This window comes from Glycine max, chromosome 7, assembly GCF_000004515.6.
Source record: "Glycine max cultivar Williams 82 chromosome 7, Glycine_max_v4.0, whole genome shotgun sequence".
NCBI lineage: Eukaryota > Viridiplantae > Streptophyta > Magnoliopsida > Fabales > Fabaceae > Glycine > Glycine max.
Window position 1 is genome coordinate 14,932,461 of NC_038243.2, and position 22,652 is coordinate 14,955,112.

Below are 22,652 nucleotides of genomic sequence, written 5' to 3' on the forward strand. Positions count from 1 at the left end.
CTGTAAAAAAAGGGGCCTAATGTATTATAATTATTATGACTTTATATATACGAAAATGTAATAAATACATGTAATAATATATATTGCAACAAGTAACAAGAATTAATTATGTTTACTGTTGCAAATGCATTTGCTACAGGTAATTTTTTTATATATGCAAAACTGTCAGCCGATGTCATTCTTGACTTCAGATGTTATTATCATAATTATTTTAGCATTGTTTTACTCACCATTGTTGCATGGTAAACATCCTAGAAAGGCAAATTTAATTTAACAAATATACATTATTAGATGGATGATGTATCGATGTATGTCCAAAAGTGCATATTCAGTAATAATATTATAAAAAATCTTACCAAAAATACATAATAATAATAATAATAATATATTGTAAAAAGTTAGACTTGTTTACCGATAAAAAAGAAAAGAAGTTTTCTCACGCATGTTACATGACACTTATAAAATAGTTTAATTTCTCTTCTTATAAAAATAACTTATTTCACAATATTTCTATTTCATAACTAATTAGTTTTTTATCATTAAATTAAAATTAACACGTTTATTTAGATAATTACTTTTAGTGATATTTATTTTCAGTACATATATATTGACATCCAGTAAGAGTTTAATTTCACCTAAAAAAGTACAATAAGATTTTAATGATAGCACGTTAATAGTATAAAATAATTTTATATTATTATTTTATCATAAATTAGTGTTAATATAATTTTTAAAATAATTTTTTAAATTTCTAATATTATGTGTAAGTGTTATAAATTCTTTAATATCATATTTAATTTTTATGGATAATTTTAAAAAATAAAAATAAACTCATCACAAATAATAATCTGTTATTGGATAATAATAAAAAACTACTCATAATCTTTTTTCTTTTGATATATGTACATAGCCTTTTTTCTCACCCAATAATTCTGAATAAGTTAACGTTTTTTTTATTGTTTAATCTAAACATGCACACCTAGATTATTAATAATGGCATTCAATGGCCTGTTATCTAATATTTTTTTTATTAATTGAGTGTTACAACTTAAAAATACAAAAAGTAATAATCTTCTTTTAACAATTTTTTTCCAAATATTATAATAAAAATTATTTAATAACTAAACTAAATTTACGTGTGTTTATTTAAGCAGGCACATTCTTTAATTTAAAGATATTTAATAATATTTAGAATTTGAGTAATAATGAGTAATACATATAGGTATACATAAAATAATCAAGAGACAACAAATATAAAGGTAAAAACGCAAACATGATCGTAATTAAATATTAAAAATGTGCTTCAAAATTACTTTTTGATTTCAGTTTAATATATTTTCTCTCAAATATTTTTTTCCTAATAACATTATATTTAGATTTTGAATTTATCATATTTTTTAATAACACATGCAATATTTTATAAATTAAAAATTTCAATCCTATTATTTTATTCATTATATATAAAATAATGTGCCTTAATTTATGTGATATATAAAATAGAGCTTAAATGTAAAATAATTTTATATTATTATTTAATTATAAATTATCATTTAAATTATTTTAAAATAATTATTTTGAAAGTCAACAAATTTATCATAAATAATAAATCGTAATTAAATAATTGTGTAAAAAAAATTTACACTCTCAATGCATAACTCTTTTTTGATATAAAATATACTATAAATGTGTAACATTTATAGTTTTAATCATTCATTTAATTAACTATAATAAATAAAATTTGAGTAACTATATTATATTAATAAAATGAAAATGAAAAATAATTAGATTAAATTGATTGTTAAACATAAATTTATAAATCTAAAGATTATAATAAGTCATTAATCTTATTTGTTAGATTAGAAGAAAAGAAAATAAAGTGAGGATGAAAAATAACTTTAAAAGAATTATTTTTGGTATAAATTAATCCTTGATCGTATATATTATATTCATATTAAATGTCGTATGTTTACCAAATAACTAATTAACCAATTCATGAAGAAAAATACAAATATTGTACTATTTGTCTTTTGCTCATAAGGAACATCGGATTTGGTTTCAATTGTGTCCGAAAAATACTCTTAATCTGACTTCAGATTCAACTCTCCGCCCTCTTTTGTCCGCTTCACTCTGAATTGCAATAACTAACTAAATACTAAATAAGATTTCATATTTTTGGATATTTATGGTAGTTTAAACTAATAAATAGAAGTATTAGTTTTGTTATCTATTATCTTAAAAGTAATAATTAAGAAATCGATAGATAAAATTTTATTTAAATTAATGTAAAATATATTATTATATTTTTAATTAAAATATTTACTTTTAATTTTTTAACCACTGTCTTTAGAGTACTAATTGGTAAAATCATTTTTGTATTCATAAATTTGTACTCAATAAAAAATATCGTCATTATTATTTGAGTATTTTTGCATTGCTCGCTGATGTTATGAAAATAGTTCAATTGCGCGTTTGAAGCTTTTTGTTTTCCTGCTGTCCCATATTTTCTAAGCTTTTATTGACCATATACGTAAATAATGCCATCTGCTAATCTATACTGTTAACATTATCTGTGTATCTTAATCTTACTTATATAATTTCAAAGTAAATAATGTTATGTATTGATTTTTCATAATCGAAATAGTGGTATATAATACATTTATTGACTTTTGCTTGAGTTAACTTATTTAAAAAAAGTTAAATTATTTATTTAGTTTCTATAATTTTATGATTATTATTTTTTTAGTTTCTATAGTTTAAAAGTGATTTATTTTAGTCCATATAGATTATATTTTAATTTTTTTTTTAATTTTTATAATTTTAAAAATAATCTTTTTAGTTTTTATATGAACTAAAATCACTTTTAAATTATATAAATTAAAAAAAATCACTTTTAAATTATAGATACAGACTAAAAAGATAAGAATCATGAAATTATATAAAACAAATCAAGTAATTTAATCTTAAAAAAACATATATATCATTGATAAGTTTTTAAAGATTGAATTTTAAACTCGTAATTTTATTATTTGCAAGCGTCTTCCTGAATAATAAAGGCATGAATCCTGCAAGGTGATAGAAAATAATATATTCCCGCATGCAAAGTCGCATTTGTAGATGGACAGCACACAGTATTGAATCACATGAACTCGATGATGTTCAACGAAATTTAAAAAAAGTGCGTGGGGAAAAATATAAAAAGCAATTATGCTATAGTCTAGACTTGGAAAGAAAACAACGTGAAGGTCTCATGTCATTAGTCAGAACCTGGTTCGCCCTCACGGATATTGACAAAAAAGTTTGTCTAGGACCAATGCAATCTTTTATTTACTATCGAAACTTATTATTATTAATGTATTATACTAATAATTTCTCTTTCATCTCTTTATTTTCTTATCTCATTATCAAATTATGTTTTTGAATTATTATGTTATAAGTGTAAAATATCTGATGATTTTGTTAATGATTAAATTTTATAAAAAAAAAGTATTTCTAGTTATCTTCAGTATGGTTCTTCTTTTACTTAAGGAGTTGTAATTCGATTTTATTAGAATCAACATAATTTTAATTTATCACGTTATCTATTGTATTTATTATTTTTTCTCTTTTTTTTATATCTATTTTTCTCTTTCCATCCATACACAAAAAATAAACGGTAGGTTGAACATTTTTCTCTATTAAAGAGATGGTCGAAGTCAGTATAAAAAACAAAACGAGGTGGGCCAAGTCCATCAACAGAAAACACATTAATGAGTGGTTCCTAGCTATCCGTACATGCCTTATGCCACCGCCAAACTATGGTTCGCCATCTATCGCCCATTTTTCTTTGTACATCAATAAATCAATCACATTACCTTATCATTATGTGATATTGAAAAGTTGAGAGGAATAAATATATTTCCGGACTCAATTGTTTGAAGAAAAAAAAACGTATTTCGACAATCAAAGTTTTAATTTTGAGAATCTAAACAGAAAAATCACTTTTCATAAAGTTACCTGTAATCCACCGATTATGAATATATAGTACCTTTTAATCTTATTCGACAGGAGCTCTTGTGAATAAAATAGCCACAAATTCATGTATAATGGATTGAAGAAAAATAATTAAGAAACAAGATCCGGTCTAACCGGTTGAAAAATCATTGGTCTTTTCCAACAGAAAAAAAAAGAACATCATCATATATTACCTTCTGCTATACTATGTTTTTTTTATAAAAAAAAAATTAAAGATAATATTAAAAAATTTATAATAATTCACATACTTTACTCAATTCAATTAAATTCTTTCTTAAGTTACGCATGAATGGGAAAAAAAAAAAAAATTCTCGGGCATCATCATTTAAGTATATGCAATAAGAGACTAAACATTGGAAGAATTTTATCTTCTCTATAATTTTTAATTATTTGATTTTGAATAATTGTCACTCAAGATATTTTTTCATAATCAAGATCCATACCCAAAACATCTAATGATTTTTAACTATTCTCCGGACCAATGCAATAACTTTGACATTTCATGAGGACTCATGCAGGCGCAAAATAGTAGAAGATGACCTCAAAACAATCTATTAGCAACGAGCACTTGCAAATCAAGAGATTCACACGCCTTCATGTGAAGAACACCACTTTGACTAAAAATTAACGAGCCATGTAAACAAGCCTAACAAGCTCACCATACACACACAATCTCTAATTTTAATTATTTCATCATCTCCTACATATATAGTATGACTTGCACTTGAAGTTCTTGTATAGCCTTGTAGGTGATCACACTAAAACTTTCCCAGAAAACCATCGAAGATTCCAAATTCAACCTTGAATATTCTTTACCTCAGGTTGGCGCTAAACAATATTATTGGTAATTGGTAATATTTAAATTTTGAATTTTTTAAAAATTCTTAAAAACTAACTACAAAACTATATGATTTCCCCAAAATAAATTACATGAAATACACATTATAGCCAATATAATCACAAACATCTTTTCTAACTAGTATTTTAGTTTATGCATTGCACAGAAGAATAAATGTTCATTTTGTACAACTGAAATTTATAATTTATAATAAATAAATATTTTTAAACATATAAATTATGTTATAATTAAAATTTGTAATAACTAAATAGTTTTTGGCCCTCGTGATGCTGTCAATGTTTTCCTACTGGAAGCATCCGAGCTAAGGTACATTGATATAAAATTAACGTGGATGGTGCTGTATGAAGGGATAGTAATTTGGCAGATTGTGGTGGTCTCATTGGGTACCATAATGGGAAATATGTGCTGGGCTTTATGGTGAAACTAGGCACATGCTCAGTTTCTAGGGCTCAACTTTGGGCTATATTTCAAGGTCTGAAACTTGCTTTGGACAGAGAGCTCACCAACATTTTGATTGAATCAGACTCTACTGAGGCTGAGGCTGAGGCTGTTCAATAAGTTTCGCAGCCTGGTAGCTCCCATAACCCTGATCCAGGATATAGTCAAAGGGACCTGCAAAGATGCCTTGACAAAGAGGGCATTAGGAGATACAGGAGAGGAGAAAAAAATTAACAAACTAATAATTAATATTTATTGATAAAAAAATAAATAAATTAGGAGCTGATATCTCTACCTTGATCTTAGAGGAACCCCGGAGTTCATTAAGGTTTTTCTGGAACACATGATGTAACAAGCTTTATGCTTGCTTCTTAATTCTTTTCTGTTCTTTGGGCTTTTGCTCCTTATCCCAGGAAAAAAATACATTATATTTTAGATTTATCATAAAATAATTTCTATTGTGATATATAATTATTATTAATCATTGATAATTTCTTTTAAAAGTTATTCAAACATAAGTTAGAACTAATTTTTTTGAAAATGAGATGGAAAGAGTTAAGAAGTTAAGGTAAATCTTTCTGTTAATATTAAAAGCATCAGATCTTAAATGTATGTTAGAAATATATTTGAATTGTGAAGATAATATATATATATATATCATATTCAAAAATACACCTTGTTAAACTTATTAATAGATATTAAAAACATAAGAAAATATAGCACATGCATTTGAAAATAGTGAAGTTTACCCCTTTTTAAGAGAAAAATATTCAAAATGAAAAGGAATGTGAGAGAAAATGGAGATAGTGAAAGAAAAAAAGCACAAATAAATTTTGACGTTTATATATAAATAGGAGAGTTCATAATTTGTCTAAATATGAAAAAGACTCTACTATACAAATTGAGTTTACGGACAAGATAATATAAATATCGAATTTTTCAAATCTTCTTTATTATTCCTTTACATTTTCAATAAATAAGCAATTACTTTATTTTTAAAAAAACAGGCGGGCTAAACAAGTTGATTTGTAAACCTGTGGGATAAACGGACCTACTTGTACAGATCTACATTTATTTGGGTAAAATTTCCTGCATTTTTACGCATTTTTCATTGTATTATGAAAAACTCATTCTAAAATGTAATTTATATGGATTTTTCATAATAGAATGGGAAACAATAATGGAAGTGCAAGGAAGCAACAACCTATTTATATACGTCGATTTAAAATTGGACTCAGGCTCATGCGTAGCCTTGAGCAGAAGTCCATATAGTCATATACCTAACTCTAGCTAATAGTACAAAGTAGTTAATGTATAATTTTGAGTTGAGGATGAAAGGAGAAAAACACATGTCTCTTCCCATAAGGTTTCTTAACCTAACTCCCGAGTAAGATAATCTTTAAACTAATGAGTAAAATAATATAAACAAATAGAATAAGTTTATCTTACCTTGTTAACTCATCAAACAAATTGAATTGAATAGAATAAGATAGCTTATACAAGTCCATCTTTTTTGTCTTGAACATCGAACGAATCCACCATAATTAAGATTAAGGTGCTTAAAAAACCCTCAAAGAGGATCTAAGCTAGCAGATCTGAAACTATTGTCTTAGCAAAAGATGCCTTCATTGAACTTATTATTGGATTTTATATTTGACATGGCTTGTCACGCGTCTCACTTCAGAGCTTTTTAGACTTGAAGAAGAGTAGACAATACACAAACTCACCCTAACTAATGTTGCAGTTCTTTGTTTTGAAAAATTGGGATGGCAAGGATTGAACTCCCCTAACTCTTTGAAATTAGAACCTGTAATGCTATATATATATAAAATACCAACCCTACAAGTTATTAGGTAAAACCGTAAAAGTTTATTAATTGTTAGTTTTTTATATCTAATAAATGGATGTGATCCACTGATCCTGATTATATCTTTTTTCTTCCTGGACTAATAATGGTGTCTGCACAATGTATGTTATTATTCTTTATTTTCATGTTTCTGCATGAGAGTTCTGATTTTGTATTTAAAGCCAATGATATAGAGACTAGAGAGCTTCTTTCATTTTTAGTTTGTACCAGGTGTCATGCTTTAATTTACTTTACACTTGACTAGTAGTATTTTGCTTCATGATTGTCACATATTGATTGGTATCTTGACAGTTGACCTGATACAGCTGGATCTTGACACAAAATCCCGAATTTTAGATAAATAAAATCAAGAGTGTGTAAATCCATTTTCAATGAAATTGTCACCAAGTTATTATAACCAACAATTATACAAAAAATGAACCGTGCTCCCTATTGAACTCAATGTGTTTTCTGATATGGAATTGTTTCAAAAGATATGAGAAGGCAGGTTTTGACACATGGTGATAGTTATGGATTATATTATGCATGACATTTTAAATCCTTCATTATCATTGAGGTTAATAATTAATAATCCATTACTGCACTGATCTTTTTATGTTTCTGGATAAACTACTAGAGGATGTTTCTTCTTGCTTTTTTTTTTTTACTGAATTTGTTTTTCTTTTCTTCTTTGCCATTCCCTTCTCTTTGGGGTAGTGTAGCAAATCGGTTCTGCAAAGTGAATTTAAGGACACATTACACATATATGACAGTGAAAATATTTGCCAGATATTTTAGAAAATTAAAATTGTTAGCATTGATTGAGCTTTAGAAGCAGAAGTTTGAGTTAATCTCTTATCACATACTTAAAGAACATGATTATTTGTTCACCATACCATCCTAAAGTTGCTAGCATTTGTTTAATGGTTGAAAAGACTACAATATATAGTGTCTTTGACTTCTTAAAATATGTCTTCTACGTCTTAAGGAAAAACATGAGGAGAATTTGAGGAGACAGTGTTTCCTTCTCCTGCAAGAATTCTCCCTCATTGTTACCTATTTTCTTGGTAGTGATCTCTCCACTTCATGTTCAGCAGTGGAGGCACTACATAATATCAAGTGGTGTAAAATTAAATCAAAATTCTAAATATTCATGTAGTCAATTAATTGGTGATTATGCTCAGGCACCAATCATATACATCTGAGTCTGACTATTTTTGGGTAAAGAATTCATGGGCTTTCACATTCTGACATTCATGTTCTGATGTTACACTGAACTCACACCTTCTGAATTCTTTTTGGATCGATCCCATTTCCTGAAACCATTTGATAATCGATTGATTTGTAACTTCATATTTTACTTCGTCTATACGAGTCACATATTATTCTTCATTAAATGTTTATGGAGATTACGAATGTTAGTTAAAAACTTGTACCCAAAATTTAGCTAAAACTAAGAATGAAGAATCACATGTTGAAGTGTGCTTCGAATTATGAGCTTAGTTTCAGATGTACACATCTTCTAAGGATATATTTAAAAGTATACAAAGAGTATTTTTTTCAAAAGTACTTTCAACATTCAAAAGTATGTTGAAAACGATTGTCCAAACATTCACTAAATTCCTACAAAATGGCAATGTTGATTCGCTTGAGTCAAGAATGTATGTAGCCTTGCTCCAGTTGGTCAAAACAATATGTTGACGAGTAAGATAGAAGGAAACAAATGTCAATATATATAAACTAATAAATATCAAATGTTTCTTGTATGAATAATCAGTGGTCATACCTACTTGTACATTTATCTTACCAAATGTTCTTTCCTTTCCACGCAAGATAGTTCTCATCCGAATGTTGAATATCTTTCAGGCTTAAATATATTTTTATACATGTAATATTTTTTTTCTTTAATTTATTGCCTTTTTTCATTATTTGATATTTTAAAATTTTTATTTTTAATATTTATCGTTAATCTCAATTTGTTAAGCGGTAATGTAACAAATCAAAGAATTTTCACATATTCTGTTATGTGATTATGTGAGATGCTAATTACTTATGATACTTAAACTAACAATAAATAAAAAAATAAAAGTCTGAAAATTTTAGACAGTAAAATAACAAAAAATTAAATAATAAAATGAAAAGGAATATTATATATATATATATAAGTCATGTCTTAATTAGAAAATGAATACTTCATGGAAACACATTTGTGGACTTATGTCGAGAAATGCAAAGATAATATACTAATTGAGTGCTTAGTATGATGTTGGTGGACTTTTGCTCCGTGAAGTTCTCAGTACCTTTCACCCACTAGGGAATTCCACCTCACAAGCAATGTTTCATTTAAGGCCCAAGTCAGAAAAAAAGATAATTGGGTCAAATTATGGGCCATCCTCTCAGAAATCGAAATCTCTTGTCCATGGTCAACATGTGCGTAGCCTATTTATATTTTAAAATAATATATTTTAGTCCTTCAAATTTTTAAAAAAATTAGAAAGAGACTAAAATCTGTTCTTTTTAGTGGCTCAAAATTTGTGAAATATTGTTTTTAATCTCAAAGTGAATTTGTACCACTAAAAAGAACATACTGTTAATCACGAGACTAAAATTATAAGTGTTTCAAATTTAAAATATTAAAAATATATTTAAGTCTTTTATTTTTAAGAAAATAAAATCATGGTGTATAAAAGTATTTACTTTTATATAATATTAGAATATAAATTTAGAGACCGTGTCTCATTTTCTCAATTAGGCATTCTTAATATTTGTTTTTCTTTTTTTGACTGGACTTAATATTTTTTCTCTTCTCTATTTTGATTAAACATTTCATGTTACACCCACAATTACCTAGATAATATCTCTCAACTATATAAAACTATTATCCTTTTATATTTATTTTTTGTACTTGATTTTCTTAACTATCAAGCCCTTTAAATTAATCTACCCTCTTTAATCATCTTTATCTTTAAATTAAATTCCAATCATTTTTCAAAAGAAATTAATAGTAATTAAAAATAACCTTCTAAATCCAAAACATCATTTATATATTCAAACAATTTTTTTAAATTGTTCCAATAAAGAACATACTTTAAACATTTATTTTGTGCAATGTATATGTTAAAATATTAAAATTTAAACGGTGGTCTTGGATTCTACTGAGTATAAGAATATAGATAAATATTGAGCTTTATTTTTATAAAATAAATATTTTATTTTGAAAAACATAATATAATATACTTAAAAAATGGGTTAAATTAATTTTTATTGAATAAGTCTGGATATTTTTTAAAAAAATATATTTAATATGTCAAAAATGAAGATAATTTTATTGAATAAGTCTGGATATATATATATATATATATATATATATATATATATATATATATATATATATATATATATATATATATATATATATAATGAGAGATAATGTGGTTTCTTTGGTATAAATTGTCCAACAGTAAACAAAAGTTAGAGAAGTACTTGTCCTCTGCCTCTTGAAAGCAAATAGATATATATCCTACTTTTTTTTTTAATAATACTTACACTTTGGTGATCGAAAAAACAGAAAACTACTTGACAAATTAATCAGAAAATTGAGAGTTCATTGAAATCCTACCTTGACGTCATGAAGAAGGTCCTAGCTGGAACTAAAACTCTGTTTTGTTATTCCTCAAAGATGGGAAAAGTTTCTTGTGTGGCCTATGGGATGAATCTGTCCCCAATTGGTATACCCTGCTGCTGTCTGCAATTAATGTTTTTCTTATTCTTAATTACCTCCTAATTAATTACTCTGTACTTATTTAATGAGAAGCCTCATGATACCTTTGTCTCCCTTTTATATTAATTATTGATGTTAATAACCATTTCTCTAAAACCATTGGTCATGGGAATAATAATTGCAATTTTATAATTGGATTAGTTATGTAAACCAGCAATCTATAAGGGATAGCATAAAATATCCCGGTTGATGAAAGAATGCTAAAACTTCTATGTGTTCACAACTAAACCTTCCTTAGCACTCTAGAATATACATAAACACCGTATCAAGAATTGTACTAGTGTACTACCTTAAGAAATATTCTTAAAGATGAATTGTGCAGAAAAGAGAGCATTTTGGAATATTTTTTGTGTATAAAATTAAACCCTTCTTTTTCTACTATAATTATCATTACTATAAGAAGGGATGTTGCTCGGAACTGTGTCACCAACCCCAGTTTATTGGTGAACAAATATTATTAAACAGTGGAATATTTATGTATGGTTTATGCAAAGGAAACAAATAAGGTTGTGTGTGGGAAGATGGAAATGTGTTAGAGTGTGGGCTCCTTGGGTTGGTTCGTCCAAGGTCAACTTAAATGGATAATCAAATTAATTTGATTCTCTTACTCTTTTTTTTCCACCTTAAATATTATTGGTCAAAATGAGAAATGTGAAATGATGTGATGCTGTACAAGTTGATTTTTTCTCAAATCCAAATAATTGACTCAATATTGTAAGGTTTTGTTGTCTTTAACCTATTGAATTGAGGAATATTTCTAATCTTTGAATCTGAAAAAAAAAGTTGAATTTTTTTGGGGTCCTCTGCTTGGTTCAAATTTCTCTATATACCCTTAAGATAGGATATATTCCTTAGGTCTGTGTCTGTCTATGATATTTAGGCAAAAATTCTGCTTCCCCTTCTCATTCAATTCTCATGAGCTCCATGAAATAAAAGCAAAGCTCTCAATTTGCAAAGAGAAAGAGAAAAACAGAAAAAAGGAAAAGACAGCAGACAAAGAGGCAATCATGGCCATCTATCTATACTGCAAACATCATTAGGGACCCTCCATCATTTTTCTCTTGACTGCTCCAAAGAATGCTGTTATAAACGTGAAACCTAGCCATCATCTGATTAAGATACTTTATGGGGGCATAAGATTTCCATGCTGGACCCACAAAGTGGTGTGGGTCTACTTCTTACTTCTTATATATGTGAAAATACATAATTTGTGTCCCAGTGATCAATATTCAATACTTTATATAAGCTCGGAATAGAAATAACACAAGGCCAAATTAAAGTAGATGACAAAATAAAAGAGAGTGAAAAATAATACCACCATCCCAACAATTATTAACCGCACATTACTTTTTTCCCCTGCACCAGTAAATTATAAATCTATTAGAAAAAAGGGGAAAATAATAGCACTATCCCAAGAATTATTGATGTCCATTATTTTCATGAATAAATGGTAAATCCGTAAATGTATTAATAATGTAAAGTATTTATACACTATTAACTAATAAAAAATTGTAATATATGATAATTTTGTTAATCTTTATGATAATTATTTTAAAAATTATTTAATATAATTTTTAATTAATTGATCGTGTAAAAATTCTCTAAAGTATTAGTATATACAAATTAAAAGTTATGTTTAGTAGTGATACATAAATATTTTATTAATAACTTTCATTTTTTTTAAGTTTATGGTTTTATCATATATCATCAACCTCATCTAACTTATATTTTTTTCTCTTTTTCTTTTCTCTCATTAGGTGTCAAATAATACAATCACTGTTCATCAAACATTTTCCTTAAGATTATTACCTGCAGCTCTAAACTGTATTTTCTGCTTCTGGTCCAAGTTATATTTATATATATATATATATATATATTAAAAGAATATGATTTAACATAAATTCTAGTAATTAGGAGAAGAGGTGGTGGTCCATCAAGTACACACAGCTTTGTCTTGCTTATCAAGCAACCCCCTAATACTGCCCACTCATCTCTCTCTCTCTCTCACTCTTGTGTGTGCAAAATATTCATGGCAAAAGCATCATGATCAGCACTCCAGCTCAAAGCCCATGTGAGTTTCTATTATCCCTTTTTCCCTTATTTCCATCTGGGTGTCTCACTCTGTCTTTCTTTAATTTCTCTCCCTAAAAATCTCGGCTTTATTATTATATGTCTCACATTAATCTGTTATGCTTAAATAATGAGACCGTAATTCTGCAGCCTCATGTCGTCGTTATTACTCAAAGTCCAAACTTCGTGACACGTATTAAGAAGTAAGTATTTACATTTAATATTCTATTTGTTTTTCCTGCTCACTTTTGATGGAAGATAAACTGTAGTTAACTGGTGATAGAAACCAATAAATGTATTATATATGAATGCTTAATTCAGGACAAAACTTACTATAAGTGTTGTTTGTATTATAATTATTATTATTTTTTTATCAAAATTGGAATTCCATCTAAATAATTCATGTAATAAAAGATTTTGTAGATTATTAAAAAAACTAATTTTGAATGGGGAACAATACAAGTAACAGTAACACCTAATTAACTATTAAGTTTTCTCCTAGCTAATTCTATTTCCATAACTGTATGGTTTCGTGTTTCTTTGGGAGATATATATTTTTTCCAAGTCATATTATATATATAATATAAAATAAGACACAAATTGTTGGGTTGGTACAAGATCCTTGATTAGTAACAGCTATGTGGCCGTTTTTTGCCTTTTGCTTTTGTAGTCAAGGTTGAAAGAAAGGTGTAATACTAGTAGGATAGATGAGAAGAGAGAGAGGCTGGAATTTGAGCTTTAGTCAGAAAAAAAAAAAAACCGGGTTTTCTTTCTTTCTATCCTGTTTCTTTGCTTCTCTTTTTTCCTCTCTATCTCTCATAAACCGCCTACATACATGCACTTCTTAAATTAGCAAAAACTTAAAGGTACTATATGTGTGTTTGAAGCAGCTGCTAGCCACCTTTTCCTTTATTATTATTATTTTTTTTCTCACTGCCTTCAGTTAAAGTAGCAAGCTAGATAGGAAATTCTGGTGTTTTCCATGGTTAAAGCAGGTTTATAGCTCAATCCTATTGTAACTGTTTCCTCTTTCCTTCTTCTACTCTTCTTCATCTTATCCTTTCCGAATATTTTCCTTGTTTTCCTGCATATTCTCATCTTGGTTCTGCAGATTTTTTTTTCTTTCTTTAGGACTGATTTTCCTCTCTTTAACAGTCGCGTATATTGCTAGCAAGTTAATATTTTCCATCATTATTTTTTGTCTATATTCAAGATTTTTTTTTTTCTCTTTGTTCACATCTGATGTTGCTGTCTAGTTTCCTCAACCGGATCAGCATCTGCTCGATCAAGTATATATATTTAATTTCTTGATACTTATTAGCCATATTGTTATTGTTATTCTGGTCTTCTTCATCTATCCAAGTTCCTTTGTTGATCATTTTGGAGAGTTTTATTATGTTTTGATGGATCTCAATCGGCTCTTGGATTTTCCTGTGATATAGAGATCAAACAACCTCGGACATGCTCAGTTGGGGACTGTTCCATAAAAAGGGAGTTGCAATAGTATTTGAAGGCATCTGGTTTCATCAAGAGAAATAGCACACGAACACGCACACGCACACGTCACGATGATGAGTAAGATCAGCAACTTGAGTTCTGTAAGCAGTTCTGATCTCATAGATGCCAAGCTTGAAGAGCATCAGTTGTGTGGATCCAAGCAGTGCCCCGGTTGCGGACACAAGTTTGAAGGGAAGCCGGTACGGAAAAAATATCTCAATAATATTCTTTCCTTCACTCAAAAGCCTTTGACAATATGAACAAGAATCATGTCATACACACAAAAAAAAAAGTATAGGGAGTTTTGTTATTGGACTCTAGCTTGTGTAATTCATTTGATGGGGTTTAATTTCCCTTTTTAATTTTATGCTATTGCTATTGCTAAAGTTTGAGCATAATTCTTTGTTAATTAAAGGCATCTGCTTCACCCTCTTTGTTATCTTTTTCCATTGTATTATTCTTCTTGTTCCTCTTATCTCTCTGTCTTTAGCTTTAATTTTGGTTTTTCACTTGAATTTTCAATGGAGACTGCAGGACTGGCTAGGCTTGCCCGCAGGAGTGAAGTTTGATCCCACAGACCAAGAACTAACAGAACATCTTGAAGCCAAAGTGGAGGCAAAGAACATGAAATCACACCCTTTGATAGATGAGTTCATTCCCACTATTGAAGGAGAAGATGGAATTTGTTATACCCATCCAGAGAAGCTTCCAGGTGTGAGATATACACAGTGTGAAAATATACTAGAAAAAAATAAATTTAATTCACCTCCCGTTAATTTCTAACTCTCATTATTCTCTAACATGCAGTGTTAATTAGTGTTGTTTCTAACTATCTTATTCAAAGTTCCATACTATTTGTTAAGTCCCAGTTAGGTTTTACTATATATAGAGAGAGGGGGCCTCTTTCTTTTAACTGGTTCAGGAAACTTATTTTTTTATTAATTAATATTAGTTATTAATTATTAATTTTTTGTTAGCGGTAAAAATTAAATCCACCATCTTTTTTTTATCATTAAATTAATCTTATAATTCCACTGTACTTAATATAATATGAAAAAGGGTTTTATTTTTCAGTTCACCAAAGTCGACCTAAGTTTGATTTTGGGTGTGTGATTCATATATGCATCTAATTAACAGGAGTAACAAGAGATGGGTTGAGCAAGCACTTCTTCCATAGACCTTCAAAAGCTTACACAACTGGGACAAGAAAGAGGAGAAAGATTCAAAACGAATGTGACTTGCAAGGTGGAGAAACCCGGTGGCACAAGACTGGTAAGACCAGGCCAGTGATGGTGAATGGAAAACAAAAGGGTTGCAAGAAAATTCTAGTCCTCTACACCAACTTTGGAAAGAACAGAAAGCCCGAGAAAACCAACTGGGTGATGCACCAATACCATTTGGGGCAGCACGAGGAAGAGAAAGAAGGAGAGCTAGTGGTGTCAAAGATATTCTACCAGACACAACCAAGGCAGTGCAACTGGTCAGATAGAAGTGCAACAACTGGTGAAGGAAGTGGAGAACCTAACAACAACAGTACTGGTAGAAGGGACAGTGGAAGCGGAAGCTGTTCTTCTAAGGAAATTGTTACTCACAGAGATGAGATGTCTGCTGTTGTTGGTGTCCCTCCAATGACAGGTTTCACTACTCATCTTCCTTTGGATATTCAACAGCTAAAACCTGATCACTTTAGCTTCATCCCTTTCAGGAAAACCTTTGATGAGGTATATATACACTGCAGACACATATACAATCATATATATATATATCATTCATGGTTTTAAATTATGATCGCGTGGTGAACTGGAACACCTTTATATTGAGAGTAATTGTAAAAAAAATGGAATTGATACAGTCACTATTGTAGTCATAGTGTGGTTGCGAAAAGTAAAAAATACCTTGATGTTATGGCCCTAAGTACAATTACAAACAAATATTTAAAATCATGATATCATTCAAATTAAAGTGCTCCCTTGTATATAGATATCACATTTGATTGGACGCTTGCATAGTTATGATTTTAATTAGACACCTTTTTTTTCAAATCAATGAATTGAGCGTGATGTTTCACTTATATAGCTGACCATAAGGAAACACGCAATTCACTGTATTTGAACATTCTTTTGGTAAAATTAGATCGAGTTTGCTTTTGCACCAAAAAGTGAAATTAGGACATGGAAATGGTTAAGGTAGCTGCTGATATAACACCATATTGCTTGCACACACCGCATGAAAATATTGTACGGGCATGACTTAATTATAAATCAGTTTCAACCAACCAGTGCTTGTTTACCTAACGCTGAAAGGTAACACCCACACGAGTTGATGATAGAACAAAGGCAGCAAAGTTAAAGCTAAAATAGCTACACTCAGACCGAGAAAAAAAAAGAGAAAAAGATGAGGTTAATAGTTGACTAGGTATCTAGCTAGTTTAGAAAATTGGGTGATATTTAATATAATATTTTCTTAATTAATGTAATTTCTATTAGCTAACCACAAATCATTCTTATTATAATTAACTTTTAAGATAATTATTCTAAAAAATAATAAATTTATTATATATATATATTAATTTGTGATTAAATAACAATATAAAAATAAATTTTCAATATCAATTTATGAATTATTTATTCTTTTTTATTATTTTTAGGATGATATATAAGTGTAACACAGTTTAACAGTTGAATATGATGGTGGAGAATGCAGGTTGGAATAGGAGAGGCTTCCACAGCAAGAGAAGTAGTGCAAGCATCAGGTTCATGTGAAGAAGTGCATGAACGGCAGCGAGCACAACATGTAGCTCATCATCAACAACAACAACATGCTCATCATCATCAAATTTCAAATTCAGCTTTTCATATCAGTAGGCCATCACATCCCATCTCTACCATTATCTCTCCCCCTCCCCTCCACCACACTTCCATCATTCTCGATGACAACAACTCTTACCATGTCTCTAGAATAATGCTCCAAAACGAAAACTTCCAGGTAATCACCACTCAAATCCCACTTCTTAAACATGGTTATATATATGATTATAATTAAATTTCCTCCTTTTTAATTTTCATAATCGAGAACTACTATAGCTAGTACCCAAATAGTAGTCATAATAGAAAAATAGTTAAGAGTTCATTGACTAAAGGTTTTAATTGCATAAGAATTTATATCATGAGCTTGACCGTAAAAAAAAAAGTTAAAAATGAACTTATTACAAAAAGTTTTTGAGTTAATTTTATTTTAAAAAAATTATAAGGAGGCTCTAATTTCTCTAAAAAAAGGTTATAATTAAATAGCTTTCATAAGCACAAATAAATTTTGTGTATGCTCCTAAAAGGTTAATAGTATGGGAGGGTTAAAAAAATATTTATCTCCTTATTTGACTAATAATAATAAAAGGTGAGTCACTTGGCATGTGAAAATCCAAAGGAGTGTGAGTCTGCATGGTATTGTGCATGAGTCAGACTCAATAGCTAGGCAAGCTTTTGTGAGTGCTTGATAAATCACAAGCATGAAACTGTCTATTCACTTTTTGAATATTGTTGAACACGATGATTAAGATTATGTGTGTTTTGAATTTGATTGTTGACCTTGGAAATGCATATATGGTATTTGTCCACTTGGCAGCAACAACATCATAAGCTTGGAGGAAGGTCTGCGTCTGGTTTGGAGGAACTAATCATGGGTTGCACTTCAACTGAAATCAAAGAGGTAAGAAAGAAACAACTTTTTGACTCGGAATTATATGAACTTTGTGTGTCATAATGCCTAGAGAAAAGAAAAAAGAGGGCAAGGAATGAAAAAGAAATGAAAACATTTTTTTTGTTTGCTTTTATATTTTTTGAGGCTACGTTTTTCTTCCATTGCATAGAGGGAGAAAAAAAATAGTACAAAATGTGGGTCATCGGTCGATGCCGCAAGGAAGTTTAAAGGAAAAATACCTTCATTTTTGAATTGTACAAGAGATAGAAACTTCTACAAACACCATTTTTTCTTCCCATTAAACTACTCCTAAGTCCTAATAATATTCAATAGTTTTATCTTTCTTTTTTTCTTATTCTCATAAACAAGCTAACTAAGGTTGGGAAAAGTGAAAACAACTTTATTTTGTTTTATTTTTTCATTACGGGCGTGTTAGGCAAAACGCCCATTGACGTTTGACACTTTTGACCATGATCGAGGTGGAAAGGCATCTACTTGATGAGCCAGTTAATTTTCATTTTCCTTAATTATAGTTCCAGTCAATCTCTATATGATATGTAATTTAATATTTCATTTTGTTAGAAAATAATCAAATACTAACACTCAACTATATATTTTGATGTGAAGATTAGTTGGAATCATAAGATAGTAATAATTTCTCTTTGTTTCTTAAGATTATGATTATAATATATTATAGAAACCCTAATCCTAATATTAATTTTCATTAATATTCGATTCCCTTACAGGAGTCGTCCATCACAAATCCACAAGAAGCTGAATGGTTGAAGTATTCTTATTGGCCAGACCCTGACAACCCGGATCATCATGGGTAGAAGAGGGTGAACCCAACAACAACAAAAAAGTAAAGGAGAGAGAGAGAGAGAACTGTAGAGAAAAAAACAAAAACCATATAGGCAGCATCATAGTCATCATCATCATTAATGCTTGAAGCCTCCCTCAAGTTTCCTTTCAACAAAATGACCAAGAAATAATATCCATAGTTTGCTCTCTTTTTTCTTCTTTTCCTATCTGTGGAGGCCAATTTATAAAACTTTGGTGACTCTCACTGAAACTATAACAGTGTGCTGCAATGGGACAAGCTGGAAAGAAAGAACAAAGAGTAGAAGAATGTAAATCAAAGAGAAAGAAAAGAAAAGAAAAGAAAAACCCAAGAAAGGCTGCTGTCACTTTTGACACATGGAGAGGGAGAACCAAAGACCCAAAGTAAATGTATCCTACTGCATGAAAATCACCACTATTTTGATTAATTACTATACCATATCCCTCCTATAATTCTTATTATTTTATTGTTTTGAAATGTTTGCATAATTTTACTTTTCTTGTTTTTTTTATACCAGAAATATACCAATGAGTTTGTGCAAAACTGCAAACCACCTTGTTACTTGTGCTGTAGTTATTCATCACTTTGTTGTTACACTAAAATATTAATTGTTCTTTATATTTATATATAATTATATTCATATAGAAAAATGAAATGTCCAAAAGAGTTTGTCATTGCGCTTCACTTTCTACTTCTATTCACATTTTTGAAAGGTTTAGCTAGAGGGGAACCATGTAGCTTTCGCTTTCTCTTTTAAAAATGTACATTACCGAAAACTTTACGTGGAACCTCAGGCGGTGCAAGAACACAGGTTAAGTTACTCTCGTGGCCTGATCAGTTAAACTACTCCACTTTACATTAAATCAGAAGTGACTGTTACAAAATTATATATACGTAATGAAAATGGATAAAATCTAGTATAATGGGGGAGAGGATAGGAAAAAAGCAACAACTGATTAATTGAATGTCTCAAGATGTTTAAATCCACTTTACTCGAGATTTAATATATATATATATATATATATATATATATATATAAAATATGGAATTATCGTATATTTTGTTAAGTTAATGGTTGTATATATTAAAAACATGTTATTTTAAATGTATATGCTTAAAGTATTATAAAAAGGCAAGCAAGAAAATATTACTGTTGAATTAAGAGGAATGACGGAACATGTGAATCATCTAAGGCAAAATGTTGTTCTAACTGAACTAATTGTCTGTAGTTTAACTACATTAGATACTAGAAACTTAGAAGTAGAGTTTTAATGACACATATAAATTATCTTATCTAACTCAAATAGAATTAACCAATTAATTTAGTCTGTATTCTGCATTTATCTGATCTCATGCACATCCATTACCATATATAATTTTTTTCACACCACGGCTACGTACAGTAAGCTGCACTAAATCTCCCTCGAAGCTTTACTGGTGCTGATGTCTTCCCAGTAGAAAGAAAACTTACTTTAGGAGATGAAGTTCAAGAAGATCTTTTTGATTTTGATGCGGGTCCCCTTAAACTGACCAACGATCTCTTCTTTGAACTGTAACGTTATATATGTAATATATATGTACATGAAATATGTATACGTGTATGTGTGTGTAAAACTATTCACTTATAATTTAAAATGATTTTGGAAGTTTCACTTTAATTACTTCATTCTAAAGGAATCTATGGACAAATATATTTGTGTGTTTTAGAGACGAGGGAACCGAAGTTCAAGTTTATTATTGAAATATTTTTTAGTTTAATTTTGAATATAACAATACAAGGCTACGTTGCGTTTATTCGGTGAGATTCTTTATTTGATTTCTCATTTAATTTTTTAGAAAGAGAGTGATACTAGGAGACAGACACCTCTTTATTACTTTATTCTGCGTTAGATTCGATCTTTTCCTGCAGTGTTACAGAGAAAAGATGAACTAATCTCATCTGAGAGAGAGAGAGAGTAACGTGCATGTTAATGCTATCTTTTCTTTCATGGGACATGCATGATAAAGCTAAAATCAAGATGAAGAGGGGGCAACTTCATTGTAATTTCTGAAGGGAATAAAGAGGGAATATATAAGAAGACAAGAATAAACTTTTTAAATGCTTTTATTTCTGTGCTCTTTTTAAATTACTACGTATCATCCCAGAACTCCTACCTTCGCTAAGCATTGGGGTTCGTGTGTGTGAAAGAGATATGTATTGAGAAAAAGAAAGACAACCATTTATAATAAATAGTCATATATACATGCATCTCATTAATTTATTAAGTACACTAGCTAGAGTATAATGTGTAAGAGAATCTTGTGTGCATAGGATTAAGCAATTAGATTTGTGTGCATGTTCTAATAATATAAATAAATTAAACAAGAATAGAAAGAAAAGAGAGATGGTGGGTTGGTGACATGAAATTAGCAAGATGAAGTGTCTCTTTCCACATGCAATTTAAAATTTAAAGGAGGCCTAAAAAGGTGATATTCAGTTTCTTTCACTTTATGGAAGATTTTGGATGCTTTTGAGGGGAGGATATATGGAGAGAATGGTAATTAATAGCAGTTAGTGTTATGGTTAGTTTTCTTGGTGTGCCAGAGATTTGGTCCCATAAAGAACTTGCAGGTGGAATGGTGGTTGTGCAAAGAGGAATATAACAACATGGCTCTTATCCAACTTTTTTGGATTCTTCCACATGGGCCCAGCCTTGGGCCTGCTTCCATTTTCAAGACCCTACCAGTTTGGGGTTTTAATTTGATTTCACAGCTTCGATCATTTCCCTCCAATTATTGCTTATTATATATATATAAATAAAGAATTAGTTAGTCGAATGAATCAAGCTGAAATCATAAAAGGAATTACTTGTTAATTCAGCCACTTAATTTGAAAATTAAAAAATTGAGCTAAAAGTCTCAAAGATAGATGCAAGTGGGATTTAAATTGAAGATGAGTTCACGTATTGATGGATAAGATTGATTGCATAGGTGAGTTTTGAAGAATCCCATGATCTAGGAGCAGTTCCTAAAAAAAATAAGAACCTGGGATGTGTGCTGAAGCAGGATTTGAATAAGTTAATTTAGATTTTACAATATAAACATCTAGTTATTCTTACCGAATTCAAGAGGCAAAATTTTCCTCTTAGCAATCAAATCATTTGATTAAAACATTCAAATTATTTGGAATTGTGTTAGAGCAGTTGTAGTGAAGTTCTACTCTAATTGTCAATTACTCTCTGCGACAATATCTCTTAATATTTGAGTTTGATTCGTGTGAAAAATAGATGAATTGCCATTTACACCATTCCATGCGAGTTTTTAAATTCTTCATTTTCATGATTCGATTGAGAAATAAAATGAATTTGTCTAGCTATATTTAATATTATATATACAAACAGGTATATATGTAATGACAAACTATTTCATTTCATAAAAAATAAATAAAATAATGTACATAAAGATTATGTTCAGCAAAATTAGCTTAAAAAGTTAATTAAAAATTAAAAAACTAACTTATTAAATTAAAATTTTTGGTAATTATTGGAGAAGTTAAAAAGTGTAAAATGACAAAAAAATAATAATACTATAATTTATTTTAAAAAGATAACAAGGAATAATGAATAAATATATC

General features: G+C 29.1%; 1 protein-coding gene across 3 annotated transcripts; it reads left to right on the forward strand.

Annotated features, from left to right (window-relative positions):
* The first annotated feature begins 13,641 nt into the window (after positions 1-13,641).
* On the forward strand, positions 13,642-19,582 carry LOC100791884 (NAC domain-containing protein 75). 3 transcript variants are annotated; one of them, XM_006583503.4, is made up of 7 exons: positions 13,642-13,871; positions 14,448-14,702; positions 15,037-15,214; positions 15,640-16,223; positions 17,206-17,487; positions 18,124-18,207; positions 18,945-19,582. In XM_006583503.4, exons 2-7 carry the CDS (start codon positions 14,574-14,576, stop codon positions 19,029-19,031), a joined length of 1,344 nt encoding a protein of 447 aa, XP_006583566.1. In that variant the 5' UTR covers positions 13,642-13,871; positions 14,448-14,573; the 3' UTR covers positions 19,032-19,582. The 3 variants fall into 3 exon arrangements, with proteins under 3 accessions (XP_006583566.1, XP_006583564.1, XP_006583563.1); XM_006583501.4 differs by having other exon boundaries at positions 13,861-14,000; XM_006583500.3 differs by lacking the exon at positions 13,642-13,871 and adding an exon at positions 14,007-14,294.
* The last annotated feature ends 3,070 nt before the right edge of the window (positions 19,583-22,652 follow it).

Bases quoted from the DNA above. Each gene is read 5' to 3' on its own strand.
- LOC100791884 (XM_006583503.4), top strand. From the start codon at position 14,574: ATGATGAGTAAGATCAGCAACTTGAGTTCTGTAAGCAGTTCTGATCTC. The intron at 16,224-17,205 runs GTATATATACAC...TGGAGAATGCAG, and splicing joins TCAGGAAAACCTTTGATGAG to GTTGGAATAGGAGAGGCTTC. The intron at 17,488-18,123 runs GTAATCACCACT...TCCACTTGGCAG, and splicing joins TCCAAAACGAAAACTTCCAG to CAACAACATCATAAGCTTGG.